The following is a 21,079-nucleotide window of genomic DNA, read 5'->3' on the forward strand; positions in this document are numbered from 1 at the left end:
GGTGTCTTTGTCCAGCTGTTTAGCTGCCAGCATGATTTGTTGAGGGGTGTTGTAGGGACCCACAGCAGGTGGGCTTGATCTCAGCTCTGAAGGGTGCTTCATTCTTGAACAGTTCTTTCCTTCGGTTTGTGTTTTCAGGAAACTGAGCTGCCTTGAAACTGTATAGAAAATGCTTAGAATGCTCTCTGCCTTTCATAATTCGAAGGGGACTAAGGGCTGCCTGTCGTGTTGTGAATGTGCCTCGTTTGTCTGTTTTGGATAAACCTGTTTTGTCCCTCTTAGTTCTATGCTGTCTCTCTTGTGGGGAGAGATGTGTGCTGTTTCTGCCATACTTTGCTTGTGGCTGTTACTTTCAGTGAATTAATTCAGTATTTTTGGCTCCATTGTGCAGCTGTAAGTACTAATGCTGTAGGGATGATAGATTTGGCTTTTGTGGAAGTACTGGAAAGCGTATTGGTGCTGCTGAAGGTGTTTGGAAGGAGGCATGGAGACAGAAGCAGTCAAAGTCAGGTTAATGTGTGAAAAGAATGGTGGGGTGGTCCCTGATGTCCGAGTGCTGCTGCCTGACTCAGGTGAGCTCTGCCTGTTGTGTGTCTCTCTGAGCTACGTGGTGGCCTGTCTCAGGCTGTGTCTGGGGCTGTCAGGCATGGGTCAGACCACTCCAGACTCCTCTTCCTTCGCTTAATATCAGCTTTTACTTCTGGCCTTGGCTCATGTAATGAATTTAGATTGAATGCCTGTATGCTGATAGCAGCCAGCTGCCTGGCAAGCCTGTGCAGGTGAAGAGCTGCATTCTTCTCCTTGGAGGATGGGTTATTTGGGAAGGCAGTTCAGCACTGTGGCTGGAGGAGCAGCACTTAGCAGGAGAGCGTGAGGTGATTTGAATTTGTGTTCTATTGCCTTCATTTAAGATGAGCCAGGAGTCATGTGTTTCTACCTGTATGTGATAATGCAAAGATCAGAGACGTACCTTGGGTAGACCTTTGCTGCTGCACTCAGAACAACGTGGCTCTGTTCCCATCTCTTCTAGTTTGGCTTTTCTCATTGAAGCCCATGCATGCTGGCTAGCCTGTGCTTTAGGTCCTCGGGAGCAGCCCAGAGCACTGTTTTTCTCATAGTTCCGATGACACAGGGAAGAGGAAAGTTGCTTTGCTGTCTGCTAATCAGAGCTGTGCAGACAGGGATTGAGGAAGGATGGATCTCCTCTGGCTCAGGATGTTTTAGAAACAATGCCCTATTTATAGGAGAGGGCAAAGGCCTGGGGCTGCCTGTGAGCAGCAGAGGAGCAGCCTGGCCTAGGGTCTCACCGTGGGGTGTGGTAGCACAGCAGTACCCCGGCCAAAGGAATCGGGAATGATGGGACTGTAGGTGTGGTTTCCGTTTTATTAACAGTTGTGTGTAATTCTTAGATTTGTTCTGTTCTTTTCCTGCTCCCGTGTGATGGGATCGACAGCCCCCATTAGTTTGCTTGTCCCCTGCCTGCTCCTTGCTGCTGGTGGGGAGGGAGTGTGTGCTGTGCTGTGCTGTTTGCAGTTGGCAGGGCTGTGTGCACAGGAGCAGCTTGCCTGCACTGCTTTGGAAACAGGGCAGGGTGGTGGTCAGGAGGGGTGCCGGTATGAGCGCACTGAGGATACGGCAGTGCTGATAGGGGACGGAGAGCTGATGGTGCAGCATGTATCTTCAACTCAGTTGCTCACTCGTATAGTCTAAATTTAGCCCATTCATTAATCATAGAACCACAGAATGGTTGAGTTGGAAGGGATCCCAGAGCCCCCAAGCCCCACTTCATTGCGGGCTGGTTCCCTTCCACCAGCTTGTGCTGCCCAGGGCCTCATCCAGCCTGGCCTTGAGCTCCTCCAGGTACAGGGCACCTACAGCTTCTCTGGCCAGACTGTGGCAGGGTCTCACCACCCTCTGAGTTAAGAATTTCCTCCTCACATCTAACCTAAACCTCCCCTCTTCTAGTTTAAAACTCTCTCAGTGATAATTGGGAGGATTATTCGCAACTGTCTGGGACGATATGATAAAAAATACTTGTCTTCAGGAACCTATATTGTTCTCTCTGAAGACAGGCAGCAGTGACTTTTTTTGCCACAGCAAGCAACACTGCTTTGGTGCAAAGTGTGGAAGGCCAGCAGCATGCTGAGGCTTGGAGCTGTGTGTGACAGATTTGTTGGCTGGATCTCTGCAGCAAACCCACTTCTCCCTGGTGGTAAGGTGGCGGTTTCACTTGGTTTTCTTGCTGCAGTACTATCTGCTGGAGAAATCATGTCATTTCTTTGGTGTTCCTTCTCTGCTGATCTAAACAGGTCTCTTTTTCCCAATTCACCAGTTTTCTCTGCTTTTTGACTCCTATTGTTTGTCTTCCTAAAAATTCCCCTGACTGCCAGCCACTGCCCTCCAGTTTCCCTGCTGGCAAAGTTAGATCAGGTGTTGACACGCAGAACATCAAACAAGTTTTCACTTGTGCTGTTGAGCTCTTCTCCAGTCAACACAGCCATGCAAATCTGCCTGTGTGAAGCAGCAGCCATGCTGCTGTTGCTGACTCTGGAGAGGTAGATGTGGTTCTCTGTCAATAGAGCTGGCATGGTGTCTTGTATCTTGCAATATAGAGAGCTCCAGTGGAGATGTGCTGCTGCAGCGGTTGACTATGGGCTGCCTGAGGTGCTTTGAGCAGTGCAGAGCATCAGAGAAACAGAACACTCCTGTCTGGCCTGCATCAGTACAAGTACACTGCAGAGGAGCTGGCTGGGAGTTCTGCTGCAGACAGGACGTGGTGCTGTGTTCCTGTGCCACCAAATAATTTCCTTGAGTTTGGGCCTTGGGGATCCCTGGCAGCATTTTATTCTTGTTGCAGTGTTTTATCTGGTTTTTAACCCAGTGAGACCTCTAGTTCCTTTTGTTAGCCTTCCCAGGTATATTCAGCAGCAACAAGTTTTGTGGAGAGTGCGCTGAGAAAGGCAGTCTTGAATGTGTGGTTTGGGGAGGAATGTTCTTCAGCAGTTGCCAAGGTACAGCTGGGAACTCCTGGTGTTGTGTATGGTTGGAGTGCAGCTGATGTTTTTCTCTTTTTCTGTCCTCAGGTTGCACAAGGAGGCAGTTCTTGCAGGACCCAGCGGCTCTTGGATGCCCCTGGATGCTTTGGAGACTCATGCCAACTTGATGCATGCGAGACACAGGTGAAACTGGGCACAACTGGAGATGGGGTGTTTGTAAGCACCTTGGCACTTGCCATGCACCCAACAGAGACAGGTGACAGTAGCTTCTCCCGCTCTGCTGTGCAGACCCTCTCTCGGAGCCACTGCCGCAACATCAAACAGAAGATCTCCCAGTGGGAAGGGAGAACACAAGGCTGCTCCAGCAAGGAGAAACAGCAGCTGAATGATTTTGGAGTAAAATATGATCCAGGCTGCGATGTTCTGTCCAAAGTGAAGCTTGAAGATATAGAGAAGGGCAGAAAGGCTGGGTCTAAAGATCCAAAGAACTTGGGTTTGGACTTCAGGGAAAATACAAGGAGTTGCTTGCAAACTGCTGACTGTGGTGACCTCAAGTCCTGTGCGTGCAGCCATGCTTCCCAAGCCAAGGAGAATGGAAAATGGCAGGCAGGTTTCCCAGACCCGGGGGAGGCACTGCCTCCAGGCAACTTCTACACTTTGCAAGGGCTGTGGAGGAAAGTAGATCCTAGCACAGCCCTGCCAGTTCCTGTGGACCTTCAGAAGAAGTGGGGGAACTGTGGCTTCACAGAAAGAGAATGGAAAGCCAAAGGAGTGGAATTGTTCTGCGGCGCAGAGAGGAATGTGAAAAACTCTTACTTGGAGGCTGTGGAGCAAGAGGAGAAGTTGGCTGCAGTCCCACCACCCAAACCCCGTAGGACTTTCCGCTACCTTGCAGAAAACTGTGCCAGCAGCTGCAGTGATGCCAGTGCTACCAAGGAATCTCCCCTGGAAAAGAAACACGGAGGAGATCTGGTTTCGTTTTCTAACAATCTTGAGAAGAGAACGGTCAGCAGGAAGATCCGAGGAAGAGTCCAGAGGTATGTTGATTCATCTGTCATCTATGAAACTCGTTCCATTAAATCAGATTCTGCATGGGTTTAAACAGCTTGCTTGCCATGATATCCTTGTGGAGATGATGATCAGTACTGTTGATGAGGAGACAATATTTCTGGATGAAAGTACCACCTTTCTAACATTCTGTACACATTGCTTTTGCTGCTGATAATCTTTTAAATGCTCAAAGTCCCAACATTTATCAATCCCACACTTTGAAACATGAGTGACAATATGCTGACCCCAGGGAGAGCTTGTTCTCAGTTGCAACTTGTAGATTACAGAGTGGCCTTCTTTTGTGGCAGTATTGCTGCTAAATGTTCAGATTTTCCTCTGAGTGAAAGATTGTTCTGCTGGAGAATTGTTATTTATTGTCTTCAAGTTGGAGGCTGTCAGTTGTGGGTGCCCCTCTAGCAGCTGTTTAGGGCAGCTGTGCTAGAAATGAGTGTAAGCACTACGAATGGAGATGTGACCAGGACTCCTAAATCCTTTTTTCACAGTGGCAAGGTGTGCAGCAAACCCCGTAAGTTTTGTGATGATGGGTTAAATCCCAGTCATCTCCTTTGTGACCTCTATGTCATTATTTTGGGTTGGAGGCCAAATATATGAAAACGCCAACTCCCAAAGGTTCCTTTAGCAAGAACAGTAGAGGAGAGGTCCTGTAGAAAAGTACTTAATTCAGAGTACTGCTGCAAGTACTAAGTCTGCAAAAGCTGTGACAGGATGGGATGGGGTTTACCTTACCTGCTTGTGGTGTGCTTAGCCATGGAGCCTCAAACTCCATTTTTTAAATTTAAAAACCTTCCAGGGTAAGTGAGCAGGACTTGATTGGCAATCAGAGTCCAAAGTGGAGCATCCATGTACGTGATAGCCCCAAGGGGGATCAGAGTCTGTGTGAACTGGATACTACAACTCAGTGGTCTTTGTACATGATGTTGTCTTTAGATGATGTTATGCTGGTTTTCCTCTAGGAAATCCTTTGAGTTTGAGGACATTCAGGGCTTCCGCAAGTGGGTGTCTGCCACCAGGGCCCATAAACTTCAAGAAGAAACAGATGGCACTGCAGGACCCAGGCTCATCTACACACAGTCAGAAGACAACATCTATGAGGACATTATCTGTATGTGCCTGTGCTTCTTGGGGATTCACTCACGTTGTTTAGGGGTAGCTAAACTGCTGGGGAGGGAGAAATGAAGATGAGGGCACTGAGGACCCATCCAGCTCTGTGACTTTTATGATCTTCCCCATCTGAGTTCCTCATTGGTGTTAATAATTATCTGTTTATGAATAACTGTGCAGGATAACTGTCTGCATCTGGTTTCAGATGTCATGGGAGGCTGCTAGAATTGACTTGTGCTAAACTGATTTCTTTATTAGCTCTTCACATCCCCTGCTTGAGTACCACAGTGAGATTGTGTGGGTACTGACAAAACTAACTGCTTTGCAGTTGAGCTACTTTCTCCACAGTGGGTAGAAATGTTCTACTTTTCTGAGTCCGTGTTGCTTGCCAATTTTATGGTAATGAATTAGGTGGACCTATAGGTGGTAGAAGCCTAATCCATGCTTAAAAAGGTGTCTCTTCAGACTCCATTCAACCTTCGCAGACAACCGCAAAGACCACAGACTTTCCTTGCTTTTTTCCCTTGCAAGAATTCAGAACTTTAGCTTCTTCTGTAAATCCCCCATTCAATGCTTCTTCCAGGTCCTGCAAAAGAGAACCCCTATGAAGATATCAGAGTGCTGCCTTTACCCCTATGGAAGGTCCCATCTGTTTGGAAATTACCATCTTCCCAAAGCCCTAGTAGAGCTCCAAAGGTAGGGTGAGGGGATTAAACCATCATGTGTTTATGAAGAGTCGTCTTTACAAGGGCCCTGTTTTGTGTTCCTCCTCTACCCTAGTTTGTCAGCGCTATGTCACTGTTTTTCCTTTTATTTTTATTGCTTGTTATGTATATAAATGATAATAAACAGCCATGGCAGTGACAGTTCATAAAACTACTAAGGAACAAAAGAATAGAATCAGGAGTGCTTAGATGAGATACTTGAATGTGCAGGATGGGGGTGGGAGAGAAAGCTTTGGAGAGCAGGAAGTTGCAGGAAATTTATCAATCATAATCTGACTTTTTTACCTCTGAACTTGGACCAAAGCTGTATCCCATGCTTAGCCATCCCTTCTGATTCTATTTTCTAGCTTCCTCCAAAACCTTCCTTCCTCAGTCGCAAAACTTTTGAGCTAAAGCCTTCCCTGACAAGTTTGCAAGGGAAAATTGTGAAGGACACGACCTTGCCTGTCACACTGACCGACTGGAAGCTGTTCCGAGCAGTAGAGGCTACTAACAGGAGAAAGAACTTGCCCTGGGTGAGATTTAAGCATGAAACATTTCTTCTTTCATAGTATTTCCAATCCTTGCTTCTTTGTCCAGCACCTCTGAGTGCTTCGTGTGTCTGGCAGGTAAATGTTCTGTGCGTGGACAAATGATTCTCCTGAACCATTTCCCTCTGAGGAGCAGGGCAAGTATTGGGAAGCTGAAGAACAGAGAGCCAGTTCTGGGTGGGCCAGTAGTAGTTTTGTTGATGAATAATCTACAAATGGGGTAATAGGTCAAATGGATAGCAGTTCTATCTGTGGATACCAGCTGTTCCTAGTGCTTTGTCAGCAAGGCCTTGTTCCACGAAGTATGATGATGTTTTATGCTGAATGCAATGCAGGAAGGCAGGGAAGCTCTTTGTAAGCTAAAGGGTCAGTGCTGTACTGTTCTGTTTGTGCATACGTTTCTCCTGGGAACTTCTTAGGCTGAGCCCTGTGTTCTCACTGCAGGGACAGCTGTTAGGTGGCTGACAGCATGGGGCTGTCAGAAGGCTGGGCACTTGCTTACTTGACATTCTGCCTTGTAGTTCTTGACTTTGGGAACGCGCTCTTGCAGCTGTTTCCATATTCTAAAGGTGAACAGCACCTCGTTGGGATAAGCCCATTTCACAAAGCCTTCCTACAGTTCCTTTGCTGCTTCTGATTGTTCCTTTCTGCCTGTGTGCAAAATACTGATATGCTTCTGAGCAGTGAGAGAGGCCTGCAATTCAGTTTTGCGCTAGAGGGTTCATTCTGATTCTCATCTGACGTGCTTGGAAACTATCTAAATACTGGTATTAGTTAGCACTTTGAAGCATGTGCTATAGAAGGACAGCTGCAGCTACCACTGTGTGCTGTATGTGTGGCACATGGTGTGCAGGACTCCAATTCCAGTTGTAGTAGTGACAACAACTTGCTTTTGCCATGATAAAATCATTAACTTCTGCAGATCATTATTTTTTTAGAACATGTGCTCCATTTGAACAATTTGCAGAGGACTGTGAGGTATAATTGGACAGCTGCAAAATGCTTTGCACACATTAAGTGTTTTGGAATAATAAGGAACATTTGAACGTGCTTTGTTTTTGTTTTTTGTTTTTGTTTTAAACAAACTGCAGGCTTGGAAAATTGTTGTTACTGGAAAGATTGTAAAAATGCTGTGATGGAGGATATCTTTCTTTTGGAGGAGGAAAGTGTAATGTTCCCTAAAGCAAACCTACTCCAAAAATCTGGTAATAATTTTCGTGCAGGAAGCACACTGCTCCTAGGGAATTGAGCCAAGATTACTCAAGAGATTGAGAAAAGGATTTTAGGCTAAGAGGAAAAAATGTTATTGCTCAAGAAACACAGAAGAAGCCTTAAACACACCCAGTATCTTCCACTGGTGACTCAACTGTACAAAAACGAGAACAGAAATTGAAAACTTCTCAATAATGCTGGATGGTAGAGGGAAAAGAAGGCAGATTTTGCAAAGGAAGCACCATCTCCTGAGGTCTGTTTTCTTCCTTTCAGCATCATTTTTAAGACATGTTAGTCTAAAGCAGAACGCCAGGAGATGACATGTGTGAGGACATTTGAAAAGGAGAAGAGCTAATTATAGTTTGCTGAACTGAGGATAAAGGCTTGAGCTGAAAAACAGGTTCTCTTTCTGAGTATCTTCCTTTTTATGCAGTTTTTGTGGTGACAAATGGCTGGGCACACCCTGCTACATCCAGTAGGAGCATTTAATGAATTCTTAACTGGAGACAAGAATGAACTTGATCTGCTGTTTGCATTTAAAGTAAATCCTTCACAGTGAATGATAGCAGTCTCTGACATGCAGAATCAAGGAGCTGCCTGCAGCATTGTATACCTGGCAGATGAGGGTAAGAGTCCAGAGAGGTCTATGACAGGAGTAACAGAAAGCTTTATGATTTTGGTTTTAAGGCCTTTGTGACCAGTGAAGTGAAGGTTAGCAGTGCTGACATGGAGTGGCAAATGCTGACACTTCTGTGTCTGTGGTCTGCTTTGAACTGTGTTGTTTTCCAAAGTTTTTCTTCCAGCAAGACTAAGTCTGTGGTTTGCCTGCAGCATAGACCCATTATTCAGTTCCACTGTCTTTTATTACCTGTGCAAAATGAAAGTATTTAATCCGTTAATTTTGGCAGTTTGCCCTGGGACAAGGACTTAGTGCAGCCCTGCTCTGTGCTCAACCTGTGTTTTGGAGAACTTACTTTAGCTATCTGACAGTTAACAACAACAGAAACCACCAAAACCAAGCATAAAAAGTGAACTACACTGGGGGAGTTCTTCTGTTCATTGGGCTTGGAAAGAATCTGGATACTTAAGAGCTTGTGGAGTTCAGAGTCCTTTGGTGGAGGGTTTATAAGATATTCTTGCAAGGGCCTTTGCAATAGAAGACTGAGATCTGATGCCAGCCAGTTTGACACTTCTGCTGTCTATTTTGTAAGAAAAATACAGCTTCCAGAATGTATACATGGTTTAATGCTAATGCTAAGCTCTCTCTTGCAGCAGAAACTATGCCCATTCATTACAATTAACTGCTAAAAGTGTTCTAGCAAGCAGTCTCTGAGCCAGGGTCCCTGGCAAGGATTTGGCAACTTTTCCCAAGTGTTGTGGTCCTAGATGACAGATGTTGGGCTCTAGTCCTGCTGGACCCTTTTCTGGACCCCCTTACTAATCTCTGGTTCTGCTTTGGATTTCAGATGGTGCTAAAAATACAGGAGATCTTTGTTTCTAAGCGTGGGAAGAAGAGGGTGAAGTTGCTCAGTCCTGCTGGGAAGGAAGTGCCTCCAACAAAAGGTACAGAGCTCTCCAGCACTATTCTCTTCCATACAGAATTGTTGAGTGGCACGATTTCTGTATGTGCTGGCGTACTCTTAGCAGACTTCCTGCAGCTCATTCTGGGCTGACCTAACATGGGCTGAGCCCCATGTCTTGCAACTGGAACTGTTGGACTTTCAGCACCAGTAGGACTGGGATCACTTGACTTACATTTAACACTGGTACAGGAGAAAGATTCCCCTGTAGTCTGAACCTGAAGAGCTGGAGTGATGGTTCAAAGTGCTTTTTCAAAGAAACAGAACAAAACCAAAAATTCGATGTAAAACCACTTGGCACTAGAACTCTCTCTGACTGCTCCACTTTTCTGTGCCTCTACAACGATAGTCTTGTGTGCTCAAAAACTACAAGTAGTGGTATGATCTTTATTTATAGTATATTCTGTCCAGCAATTTAGAGTATATTCTGTTAACTTTTACAGCAGCTTCAAATAACCACTTGGTTGCTCTTTGCCTCTGATCTGCATCCTGGAAACAGGGATCTTAATCAGCTCTACTTCCTGGAATTTACTGTTGTAGCACATTTGCCAGTAGTGGTTGTTCTTTGCTGGTGCCTTGAGCAGGATAGATGAGCAGGATTGATCTGATGAGTCTAAAGTTCTCTCTCTTTCCCAGGTTAGGGTGTTGCCCATCTTCCTTCTGCATGGCTAATAAGTGAAAACTGTGTGTGTTTCAGGTGAAACCAGTGGAAATGAAAGTGATACGGAAAACCAGCCAAAAAGTGAGTGAATCACAGGGGCTGGTCCCATCCCACAGCACAACGCATTTGGCCAAGATTCTAGTGGGATGACCATGCTGACAAGTTGTGGCTAATGCCAAGACAGAGAAAGGGCACATCTCAGAGTTGGGGTGGCCAAGGAGCTGGGAGCTGTCGCAGTGACAAATCAACTTCTGTTTCACCCACTTCTCCTGAGTCTTTCAGATTTAAAGACAACAATCTGCTAGCGACTAGCAGTGTTGCTTTGGGATGTATGGAGGACGTGGCAGGAGAATGCTAGTTATCAAGCACAATAGATTGCTGAGTTGCTGGAAGGCAGTTTTGCTCCTTTATCTGGAACTGCTCTGAACTTGACAAATGGACCCAGGAGTCCAAGGCCCATAGCATGCAGAAGTTCTATGACATTAGTCAGATGCACCAACCCTTTCTCCCCTTAATGAAGGTGATGACAGTTCCCATTCTGTGACTTGATAGGTATCTAGCAGTGAAAGTCACAGGCTGGTTTTGGATTTGTTCCTTTCTTCAGGTCGACACAGGGGCCTCCTACTGGTGCAGTCAGCCTCCAGGAGGAACCCACACTACCAAACATTGGAGAGAGATTTAATAGAGCTCCAGGAGCAGCAGCTGTTTGAGCTGTTTGTGGTGGTGTCACTACAGAAGAGGGCATCTGAGATAAAATACACACCACAAATCATACAGCAGTTTCCCAGCAAGGTAAGACCTGCATGGAAACACTGACACAAAACGCAGCAGCTGTTTATTTCTAAGAATTCTGTCCGTGCTGTCAGAAGTAATCCAGTGATTATTATGAGTATTATCCTAACCTCGTTAACAGAGGTTATTGTCCAGCAGCATAAGGGATTTCTTTGCAAATAACTTAATTGTTTTTGACAAGTACGTATTTTGGATTCACAAAATTAATCAGGAACTGTAGCCAGAAAGAATGCAAAGTCTTAATTAATGGGTAGAATTGAATATATGTGCTGACTGAAAGTACAGTCCTTAAAATATCAGCTGTATGGAATAAACTTTGCTCTTCTCAGGGATGTTTTATACTTAAATGAAATCTCTATTATTTGAAAACCGTCCTTTTGCCCTTTCTGGGCACTTTAAGAATTGAGAATTTTCCTGTCTTCAGATCTCCTAAGAGTAGAAGTGAGGCAAGCTGCCTAATGGCACAGCAGTTGTTTGGGTGCTTCATTTAGCCATGGCTCTGAATCTTACTCAGTTCATACCACAGTCAGCTGGGCAATTTTAAGAAGGTCCAATCAGCAGCTAAGTTGCAAGAGGGAAATGGGAAACTTTATTAATGAGAATGCTTTCTCCCATACTTGTAGATTAACTATCAGGTGTTTCAGCACCTGGAATAATCAAGAAGATACTGTCCCCTTTTCTTTTAAATGCTGCAGCTGTGCACCACACTTCAGTTACTTTAAATGTATGTTACCTCTCCAGCCTGAACATCGCTTCAGACAGTCAAAGGATACTGAAGAGAGGCTAAAGGTCATTCCCAAATTCTGCTTTCCAGATCCCAAAGACTGGTTTCCTGCGTCAGACCTTAAAAGGTAAAGACTTGCTGTGTACAGATGGGTCTGAGGTGGGTCTGAAGTCTTAGATATGTAGAAGTTTCCTGGATCTGAGGAACTGCAGCCATAGCAAGGAAAAATGGGAAAGGCTGAATGTCTAAGCCCTGTGAATGGGGAAGGTGAGATGGAGGGGGGCTCAGCAGTATTGCATCTGTCTGATCATCTTTATTATGAGTTTTTGTTTGGCTACTCATAGCAGAGGGGGTCTTTGGCATGATCAGAAGGATACCTTACAGTTTGTATGGAGCACGTTTTACTTTGTCAATCTTGTCTGAACTGTATGGTGAATTTAACTCTTGACTCTTCTTTGGTTTCCCAGTGAAACATTTTCTTTTGTGTTGACGGGTGAGGATGGCAGCCGCTGGTTTGGATACTGCAAGAAGCTCCTGGTAAGCATCTGTGTTTTGGGTGGAGTGTAAAGAACGCACTGTTAAATGCACAATCAAATGCAGAATATGAATCAGCAGTAATTTCCCATGTGGCTTAGGCAGCTCCTGGGCTGCTGCTCCTGCTGAGGTTACCAGTCATTTAATTGCATAAGGGAAGGAGCATGACGACGCCCAGCAATACAGTAAAGTGAGTTCTGGGAATAACCTGGAGCCAGTTATTCCTCAGGAATCCCACAAGGTGGAAGTGTAGAGGGTGCTACAGCAGAATACTGTGAATCAACTGCACTGTGTGTGTTAGTTTGTTTATTACATCCGTGCTCTCAGCGTAACGATCCTATTGCTTTTCAGCCAGAAGGGAAAGGGAAGCGCCTTCCTGAGGTGTACTGCATCGTCAGCCGCCTGGGCTGCTTCAACCTCTTCTCCAAGGTGAGATGGGAAACCCTATTCATCCGTGATATGAGTCTGACAACCAGCAAGCACCAAGAAGTAACTGGATGCTTTTCTCCAGTCTAGAATTTTCTAAGCAGTTGTAGTCCATCAGTGCAGTGCTTCCTTGCCAATTTTCTACTTTGACAGGGCAAATAATTACACTAGGGCTGAGAATTGTCAGCTGGCATACAGAAAATTCAGCAAATTATTGTCAGGAAGTGGCTCCTAATACTTGTTAATATTGATAGTGTCCCTTCATCCTCTTCTTTCATGACTTGGAAATGAAAAATCATTTATTTTGTGGGGAAGGGGGTAACGAGGGAAAGATCTCAGCTTGTTTCTCCTAGCACAGTAAGGAGAATAGATAAGGAACTAAACACTAGAGAAAGCTCTTGCAGATACAGAGCAGTTACTGCAGAAGAGTATGGGACAAATTTGTGATGACAGCTGATATCTAATAATTGGACCAGTGTTTCAGAAAGATGATTTGGTTGAGATGTTGCCCTTCTTCCCCCTCTAACTAGAGTATCTGATTACAACATATAAGAGATTTCCTTAGAAAGTAGGAGGAGGAGGAGTATGGAATTGAGAATGGAGAGCTGTACTTACAGTTACCTGTTACCATTTGCTTGTTCAGACATTTGAGAGAAGCTTACACAAGAATCCCAGGGCAAGGAGGAAAGAGGGCTGTGAATCTGTGTTGGATTCATGTGTATTCCCCCTCATGTGTAGCTATGGAATGGGGCATAACATAGGCTTGTATTTCTTTGGGCTGACCAGCGTGCAGTGAATCAAAGTCTGATTTATTTGCAGATTTTAGATGAAGTGGAGAAAAGGCGAGAGATGTCCCCAGCCCTCGTCCACCCATTTATGCGCAGTGTAATGGAGGCACCTTTCCCTGCTCCTGGACGCACTATTACTGTGAAGAGCTTCCTGCCAGGAGCAGGAAATGAGGTAACTGAATTCAGGACTGGTTTTCCTGTGTTGACTGGTGTCTGTGGGGCACAGTGGCGTTTTGCAAACTGCACTGTGGAGTGATGCTGTCTGTAAATCATTGATTTGATGGTAATTTCCAGACTGACTAGAGGTTGTCAGAGAAACCAGCTTCCTATTGAACTGCACAGTAGAAGTGATTTGTTGCTTTTTTTAAAGGAAGAGCTGGTTGAGAGTCTTTGAGATGGCTCTAAACCTGGATGCCATCCAGGTGATGTGGGTTCAACCTGTGAGGATCCAACACTTCTGCTTTCCAGTCAGGTCCTTCCTCACCCAGCCTAATGCTGTGATCTGGCTGTTCCATCCAGCACTCTACATCTCTGCTGTTCCCAGGTTATGAAACTCTGCCGTCCGTCGGATTCTCGACTTGAACATGTTGATTTCGAATGCCTGTTCAGGTGCCTCAGTGTCTCTCACATGATACGGGTCTTTGCTTCTCTCCTGCTGGAAAGGAGAGTGATCTTTGTTGCTGACAATTTAAGGTAAAAAATGAGTCTGAGTGACCAGTTCTTTCTGAGGGATGTTGTTTTTTCTCTTGTGTTTGGGCCTGTTTCATGTGCAAGCTTGTCTAACTTTCTGTAAATAATTAGGTTTAAAAGCTTTTGGCAGACTCTCCACAAAACTTGTGCATGCTTAACATTTGGAGTGTGCTGCTTACCCAAGAGGAGACAAGGGAATGTTTCCTTTACCTCTTTAGTCTGGGCTGATGCTATTCCTAGCTCCCCATAACCGACTTCATAAATGGTTGCATGGGGCTTCTTCTGATGCACAGCAACATACGTAAATTACATTTCCTCAGAGCATTTCTAACCTATGTCTGTAGCAGAACACTGAAAGAGACACTGACAATCCACTCTGTGCTTCCCTTACTTTTTAGCACCCTGTCTAAATGTGGCCATGCTGCAGTTGCAATACTTTATCCCTTCACTTGGCAACACACGTACATACCAGTGCTACCAACTTCTATGATTGATATTGTGTGCTCTCCGACTCCATTCTTAATTGGCATTCTCTCCTGCTCATTACCACAGCTCCAAGACCTGCCTGTAGAAGAGGTGAGAACTGGGCAAAACACTGTGGAGGGACAATTGCAGTGGAATTAGGCTGACTTCTTTGGAAGAATCTTTGTGGATTCTGTCTTAATGTAAAGTCTTAAACCTTTCTGAGACAGTTTTTAATTTGCAAGATACATGACATCACATTCCTTTGCTATCAAAGATAAATAATATTAACTGTTCTTAGAGGCTGAAATCACACAAAACTTGTGTGTGACATCCCCTAACACTGGGGACAAAAGAAAAGTTTTATATATATATAAAAGTTATTGTTTTTCTCATTCTGCATGTCAACATACATAGTTATAAGAGCTAATATTTTTTTGTCTGTCTTTCCCTAGGTTCTGATTGTTGATCTTTGTGCTGACAAGTTTTTGCAAGAGGTGAGTGAAAGACTGAAATTACAGCACTGGTTACCGTTGGTGGTGTTGTATGCCAAGAATAGGATCCACAAATGTAAGCAAGAAATCAGTTAAATCTTGTTTTCAGCTGTAGACTCCAGTGGCTGAAGAAATATCTTGCATTCCTTTTTTATCACTAGAGAAGGGAACAGACTTGTTTTAAGGCTGAGGTTGCGGGAGCAACAGCACAGAGCACTCAGCATGCTGCTGAGCTGGATGTAAAAAGAGGTTCTTGGTTCAGCATGTGAAGTGGATCACTAGGATTCTTTGTTGCATTCTGGCTGTCTTTCTGGACTTATTCTCTACATGATTTTCCCCTCTCTCATCTAGTTAGGGTGTTTTTGTTTGTTTGTTTTCCCAGGAGTGATAGTCTGACACAAATTGTCACAGTTCACTTGTGATTCTCTGCTGGCCCCAAACTTTACTAAATGTGCTGAAAACACCTTCTACATCACCAGACAAGTCACTATGAACTTAGTGGAGTGTTCCTAGTTCAGGAGGATATTTGCATCTCTTTTCCCTTGCCTTACTGTTCTATTTTGCACTGCAGCCTGCAAGTGGAGAAAGGTATTAAAGGATTGTTTTCTCACTAAAATGTTGAGACATATTTGTCATATTTTCTCAACGACTGCTGTTGTGTTTTATCACTGCTCTGATAAGCCTGAGTCTGTGTAGTGGATTTGGTATACGTTGTTTTGTGTTAATGCATGCATTGATTTTAGTTGTACAGAGAAGGCATTGGGCAAGTGTTTTTCATTTCTGTGGCAACAAATATATTGTCTCTGCCAGGGTGCAACACATCAGAGTAACTTCCCTCTAATTGTTCTAGGCATGTTAAGAGTATTTCTCATCAGTTCATGAAGAGAAGTTTCTGTTGAATAGATGTAACACAAAAAGCTTTCATGGTCACTTTTCTGTTCAGGTATCGGATGAAGAAGAAATCCTGCCTCATAAACTCCAGGCTGCACTTGTCCAAATTTTGGAGGAGAGAAATGAAATCTTGTCACATGAGCAGAGCTGTACCCAAGGTATATCTATAGAAAAGTCAGCACCTCTTCAGTTGCCAAGTTGCTGCCACGGAAGTGTGCAAATGGAAATAAACTTTACAGAGTAACATTTTATAAAGCTATTTTCCTGTGATCTTGCTGATAACATATTTCATGTGAATGTATTAGAAATCTGCTCTCCTAATAATTGTTCCTCTTTTCACAATCAGTGTGTGGAGAACTCTGGTGTTACTTAGGCCAAGTGTATCAGTTCCCATGCTTTGAGTTTTCTGTGATTTTCCTGAAGTGGTAGAGAGGAAGTTTTTCTTAAATGGAGAACAGAGTAGATTCTCTGTACTTCAGAGGATAATTTGACATCGTTTTCAGAGTTGCTCTTTGTTCTTGATACACAGTCCTTCAGATAAATTAATCTGAGAATTTCAGAAAGCATTGAGTTGCTTGAGAGAATGGCATTGAAATTGTGATTTCATGGTTGTCAGTGTAAGAAAGTTTTCCACTAGGTTTGTGTTTTGTGATTTGCCTCGCTCTTTAAAAGAATTAGACTATTATGAACTTACTGCTTATTAGTTTTTTACTGGGGGGAAAGAAATTATGAATGCTTTCATTGCTGGAAAAGCTTCAAAATGGAACCTCTCTCAGCAGAAAGTTGTCACGGGAGAGGAGTCTAAATACTTGAGCCAAGTCTCCTTTGGTATTGAACACCTATATGAAATTTCATAGTCTGAGAAAGCCAGCCGAGAAAGCATCTGGTGCTCTTCTTTTAGAAGAGGAGTGTCCAAAGTGACTCATGTTAGAGGGACATTTCTCCTCTGCTATCTTCTTCACAGGTGACGTGCCTCTTAACTCCCTGGTTTCTGAAGCTTTTGTGCACTTCTTTGTGGAGATTGTTGGTCACTATTCCCTGCACATGAACGTTACAGAAAAAGGAGAGCGAGTGTTCCAGCGGGAGCCATTCCGTAAATCCCACACGTCACGCAATGTGCGCCACTTCCTGCACTTCTTCATGGAGACACAGATGTTTGCAGGGTTCATACAAGATCGAGAGCTAAGTAAGAGTGCTGTCAAAGGTGAGGCTTTCTTGTTTTACAAACTCACTTCCACATCACATATCTTTAAATCTTAAAAAGCCTTTTGCCCCAGCAAGTTTTCCTGTTGGTGTATGTAATAGCTCTGTGCCCTTCTAGTTGTTCAGTAAAGTTAATCTCATTAAGCAAAGGATGCCTTTGTCTCCCTCCTGGCTTTGGTCCTGCACACAACCTCACACACACGATGTTGATGCCTGAGGTGGAGGATCTCACCCAGCTGTGTGCTGCTTTCTCTCTGTAGGCCTTTTTGAGGTCCGTGCCTTGGAGTATTTGGAGAGCATTCCAGAGACTGAGCCGACCGGGATGAACAGAATCCTTCGCACTCTTGGTAAGGAGCTTTTTTATATTATTTCCCTCCAATATTTTGCCTTGTGTACACATGCTGCTTTCCTTTGCCTGGCCCAAGGAGGCTGTGGATGCCCCTGCAGGCATTCAAGGCCAGGCTGGATGTGGCTCTGGGCAGCCTGGTCTGATGCTTGGTGACCCTGCACACAGCAGGGGGTTGGAACTGGGTGAGCATTGTGCTCCTTTTCAACCCAGGCCATTTCATGATATAACTGTAAGGTATTTATTTTAAATAAAAGTTTTGGCTTTGGATAAAATGTGTGGGAATGGTCTAATCCCAGAGTTGTCCGAACTTGGCGTTTTGGGCTTGGCAGTACGTGCAGCACAGGACAGAAGTCCTTTATGTAGGTTTCTGCCCTCAGAAGCTCCTTGGCCGGCACCCTGACGTGTCTCCAAATCCTAACGTGTTGTTTTGTTTGTGTTTTTCTTCCCTTTAGGAAGTAAGATGAAATTTCTCCAGAAGAAATGAACGTGCGCTGCCGTAGAACGGCAGAGAGCCGCGAGGAGGCGGGTGGAGAACCAACGCCTGCCCGGAGCCGGACTGGCAGCTCCCACCACGTCTGAGGCGGCCGCGCCGGGCCGCCATAACAAGCAGCAGTGCCGCAACGAACTTCGTGTCCTCTCCTCTCTGGGCGGGGCGGGGCGGGTCCGGGCGGTGCGCGCAGGCGCAGTGCGAAGCGTCGCTCAGTCTGAGGGTGGGCGCATGCGCGTTAGTCGCGCGCATCATGGCGGGACCCGGGTTGGTGGCGGGAGACGTGGTGGTGGACGCGCTGCCCTACTTCGATCAGGGCTACGAAGCGCCCGGCGTGCGCGAGGCGGTGAGTGCGGGCCGGGCTGAGGCGGTGCGGTGCCGCGCGGTGCCGCGCGCCCCGTTCCCGCCTGACGCCTCCGTGCGTTAGGCTGCGGCTCTGGTGGAGGAGGAGACGCGGCGCTACCGGCCCACGAAGAACTACCTCAGCTACCTGCCGGCACACGACTGCAGCGCCTTCGAGGTGAGCCGCCCCGTCCCGTTCCGCTCCGTCCTGCCGCGCCGTCCCCGCGCCCGCCCCTCACCGCCCTCTCCCCGCAGACCGAAATCATGCGGAACGAATTCGAGCGCCTGGCGGCCCGGCAGCCCCTGGAGCTGCTCAGCATGAAGAGGTGAGGGCTTGGCTGTGGGGAGGATTGCGGCGCGGAGCTCCGGGCGGGATCCGAGCGGCGCTGCGTTTCAGGTACGAACTGCCGGCTCCCTCCTCCGGGCAGAAGAACGACATCACGGCGTGGCAGGAATGCGTTAACAACTCCATGGCGCAGCTGGAGCACCAGGCTGTGCGCATCGAGAACCTGGAGCTGATGTCCCAGCACGGCTGCAACGCCTGGAAGGTGTACAATGAGTAAGGCTGAGGTTGGAATGACAGCCCGTGAAATGGGGTTGCGGTGGTTGAAGGTAGAAAAGCTGTCCTGCTGATCTTCCTCACCAGAACTCACTGTTGAAATGGCTAAAAAATGTGTGGAAGTGTGGCTGCAGGAAGCAGCGGGGCTGTTGCAGGCAGGGAGCGTCGATGAGCTCTTCAAAAAATCGTCAGCTTAACTTTAAAGAAAGCGTAGGTGAAAAGAATGCAAACCATACCTTTGTGAGGAGGCCTAGGGGCTGATCAGCTTAAGAGAAGGGCTCTGGGTGGAGGATCTGGAGGTGCTGGAACAGCTGCCCAGAGAGGCTGTGGATGCCCCGTCCATCCCTGGAGGTGTTCAAGGCCAGGTTGGATGGGGCCCTGGGCAGCCTGGGCTGGTATGAAATGGGGAGGTTGGTGGCCCTGCATGTGGCAGGGGGTTGGAGCTTCGTGATCCTTGAGGTCCCTTCCAACCCTGGCCATTCTGTGATTCATTCTGTGGTCCGCTGGCTTACATACATTTGTCAGTTAGAGAGCTGCTTGTGCACGGGCAGTGTTACATAGTGGGGAAAAAATGCTGGTTCCAAGTGAGCTTAGTGTGTAATGCAGAAGGTTGGCGGTAAGGTGACGGGATATTTCAGTGCTGTTCTAATGGAAATAGTGGGAGCTTACAGTTACAGTCTTGAAAATTAAAAAATCACCACCGACTATCAGATGTGGCTTTATAACATTGTCTGGCAGCAAGGGTTGGATGTAGTGATTATTAAAGGTGTCTGTCTTAAAGCTGCATATGTTGTAATGTTATCATGTTGCCATAACCTTATAACCTTCAGGAGTGAAGGGCACAGACTGCTGAGAACAAGCATGCTGCTTGCCCTTAGTGGATGGTTGCATGCTGAACTCTTCTGGAATAGTTATGTGGGAGGTTGGCTAAATGGATCTAACTTAGTAACTGTATGTTTTTCTCATGCTTTGCTTCCATTCTGCTATTAGACATCTGGTTCATATGATAGAACAAGCCCAGAAGGAGCTTCAGAAGTTGCGGTGAGTGGTTTTTCATAGCCTCATACTGAAGCTGGAAGGAATATAGAAACTATCCACCCCCTCAGCTCTGAAAGAGCTGTGTATATGCTGTTGTAGTGGTTCAAGGAAAGAAGATTCACCTTCCCCCCCCCCTCCTTCCCTGTTGTATTTATAACATCTATTCCACTCAAAGTCTGTGGTTGTTTTTCTTTGTTATTTGTTTTTCTTTGAACCTCTGCTTTGAGCAGAATGAATTGTGGTAGAATTCTCTTTCAAATGCAGTCATGTTTCCTTTTCATTGCTGATACCATTTTATTTAGCATGCAGTTGGCTCCGCTTGGCTGATGTTAGGTTTTGTTTTCAAGTGAATGCTTTAGCAAGTTTGCTAAATTACTGAGGGATGGAGGTGTTATATTGAAGTGATGTTTTTTATCTTCTGTCGGGATTCTGAATGTTGTATTACTGCTTTGTGGTGGTTAGATGCTGGCTGCACCAGTGCTTCCTGGTGGGTACTTCCAGGGCAGCGAATTTCAAGCAGCAGGTTTAAACATTCTTGAATAAATGACAAAGAAGAAAAAAAGCATAGGTCTCTCTTTGTGTGTGTTTTTGTTTTTTTTCTTCAGGAAGAGCATTCAGGATCTGAACTGGCAACGAAAGAACATGCAGCTCACAGCTGGAGCTAAGCTACGAGAAATGGAATCCACGTGAGTAGCTGGGATTTTTGGTACACCTTCCAGGAGTGTCTCTTGTATAGAATTCCCTTATGAAGAACATGAGCAGTTTTTTCAGTACTGTCATAGCAGATCATCATATGGCTGCTGTTGATTTGCACAGTGTTCTGAGGGTGCATAGTTCAGCTCTGTGTAATGGTCACTGTGAATGGGTGACACAGTGAGTGACAGCAGCTTGAACTTCTCGTGTGGATTGTTTCTTAAACACTTCTTTATATAATACTGGATGTTAGTGTTTTTTAGCCCTTTTTTCCTTACAACATTTCACTTCCTGGATTATGTATTGAGGTTTAACTGTTGAAAACATCTGTGGTTGTTCAGATTACTCCTGTTGTGAGCTGAGCTGTGTCGCATCCTGAGACAGATGCTGGTTGTTCATGTCCCTGTGCTTTGCCACACTTGCTGTCCCACTCTTTTGATTTCAAATCAGAGGATTGTTATAAGCCTTGGTAACACCTGACAGCTTTTTTAAATTGTTCCCTTCCAGGTGGGTGTCTCTTGTCAGTAAGAACTACGAGATTGAACGAACAATTGTGCAGCTAGAAAATGAAATTTCCCAAATCAAACAACAGCACGGGGAAGCGAACAAGGAGAACATCCAGCAGGACTTCTGACAGCTGCTCTTCTCTGACCGCTGCTCCGTGTTTTTGCATTTCCTACTGTGCTGTAATAAGCTTTGCTTTGCCCAATAAAGGCTGGTCCTCTCACCAC

General features: G+C 45.6%; 2 protein-coding genes across 7 annotated transcripts in view; both read left to right on the forward strand.

Annotated features, from left to right (window-relative positions):
- Window positions 1-17,880, forward strand: part of DENND2C (DENN domain containing 2C) — a 19,680-nt gene extending 1,800 nt beyond the window's left edge. For 4 of the 6 annotated variants that reach the window (XM_090124758.1, XM_031605721.2, XM_090124756.1 and 1 more), the window contains exons 2-19: window positions 3,084-4,033; window positions 5,021-5,169; window positions 5,752-5,864; window positions 6,241-6,408; window positions 9,102-9,198; window positions 9,913-9,957; window positions 10,481-10,668; window positions 11,410-11,519; window positions 11,860-11,929; window positions 12,278-12,355; window positions 13,172-13,312; window positions 13,685-13,833; window positions 14,229-14,406; window positions 14,748-14,789; window positions 15,730-15,835; window positions 16,642-16,881; window positions 17,141-17,227; window positions 17,682-17,879. In XM_090124758.1, coding sequence (XP_089980884.1) covers window positions 3,234-4,033; window positions 5,021-5,169; window positions 5,752-5,864; window positions 6,241-6,408; window positions 9,102-9,198; window positions 9,913-9,957; window positions 10,481-10,668; window positions 11,410-11,519; window positions 11,860-11,929; window positions 12,278-12,355; window positions 13,172-13,312; window positions 13,685-13,833; window positions 14,229-14,406; window positions 14,748-14,789; window positions 15,730-15,835; window positions 16,642-16,881; window positions 17,141-17,227; window positions 17,682-17,713 — 2,793 coding nt within the window. In that variant the 5' untranslated portion in view covers window positions 3,084-3,233 and the 3' untranslated portion in view covers window positions 17,714-17,879. Of the gene's footprint in view, window positions 1-31; window positions 2,213-3,083; window positions 4,034-5,020; window positions 5,170-5,751; window positions 5,865-6,240; window positions 6,409-9,101; window positions 9,199-9,912; window positions 9,958-10,480; window positions 10,669-11,409; window positions 11,520-11,859; window positions 11,930-12,277; window positions 12,356-13,171; window positions 13,313-13,684; window positions 13,834-14,228; window positions 14,407-14,747; window positions 14,790-15,729; window positions 15,836-16,641; window positions 16,882-17,140; window positions 17,228-17,681 lie in introns of those variants that run through there. The other 2 variants (XM_090124757.1, XM_090124760.1) reach the window with 2 other exon arrangements.
- Window positions 17,881-17,895: 15 nt separating this feature from the next.
- Window positions 17,896-21,075, forward strand: BCAS2 (BCAS2 pre-mRNA processing factor). The gene is made up of 7 exons (XM_031605722.2): window positions 17,896-18,062; window positions 18,144-18,236; window positions 18,314-18,384; window positions 18,456-18,617; window positions 19,608-19,658; window positions 20,261-20,341; window positions 20,856-21,075. Exons 1-7 carry the CDS (start codon window positions 17,970-17,972, stop codon window positions 20,980-20,982), a joined length of 678 nt encoding a protein of 225 aa, XP_031461582.1. The 5' UTR covers window positions 17,896-17,969; the 3' UTR covers window positions 20,983-21,075.
- The last annotated feature ends 4 nt before the right edge of the window (window positions 21,076-21,079 follow it).

The sequence above is a fragment of the Phasianus colchicus genome, chromosome 25 (genome assembly GCF_987193195.1).
Source record: "Phasianus colchicus chromosome 25, bPhaCol1.hap1.1, whole genome shotgun sequence".
NCBI lineage: Eukaryota > Metazoa > Chordata > Aves > Galliformes > Phasianidae > Phasianus > Phasianus colchicus.

Coding starts and splice junctions, on each gene's coding strand:
- BCAS2 (XM_031605722.2), top strand. CDS start 17,970: ATGGCGGGACCCGGGTTGGTGGCGGGAGACGTGGTGGTGGACGCGCTG. Junction 18,063..18,143: donor CGCCCGGCGTGCGCGAGGCG/GTGAGTGCGGGC, acceptor TCCGTGCGTTAG/GCTGCGGCTCTGGTGGAGGA. Junction 19,659..20,260: donor AAGGAGCTTCAGAAGTTGCG/GTGAGTGGTTTT, acceptor TTTTTTCTTCAG/GAAGAGCATTCAGGATCTGA.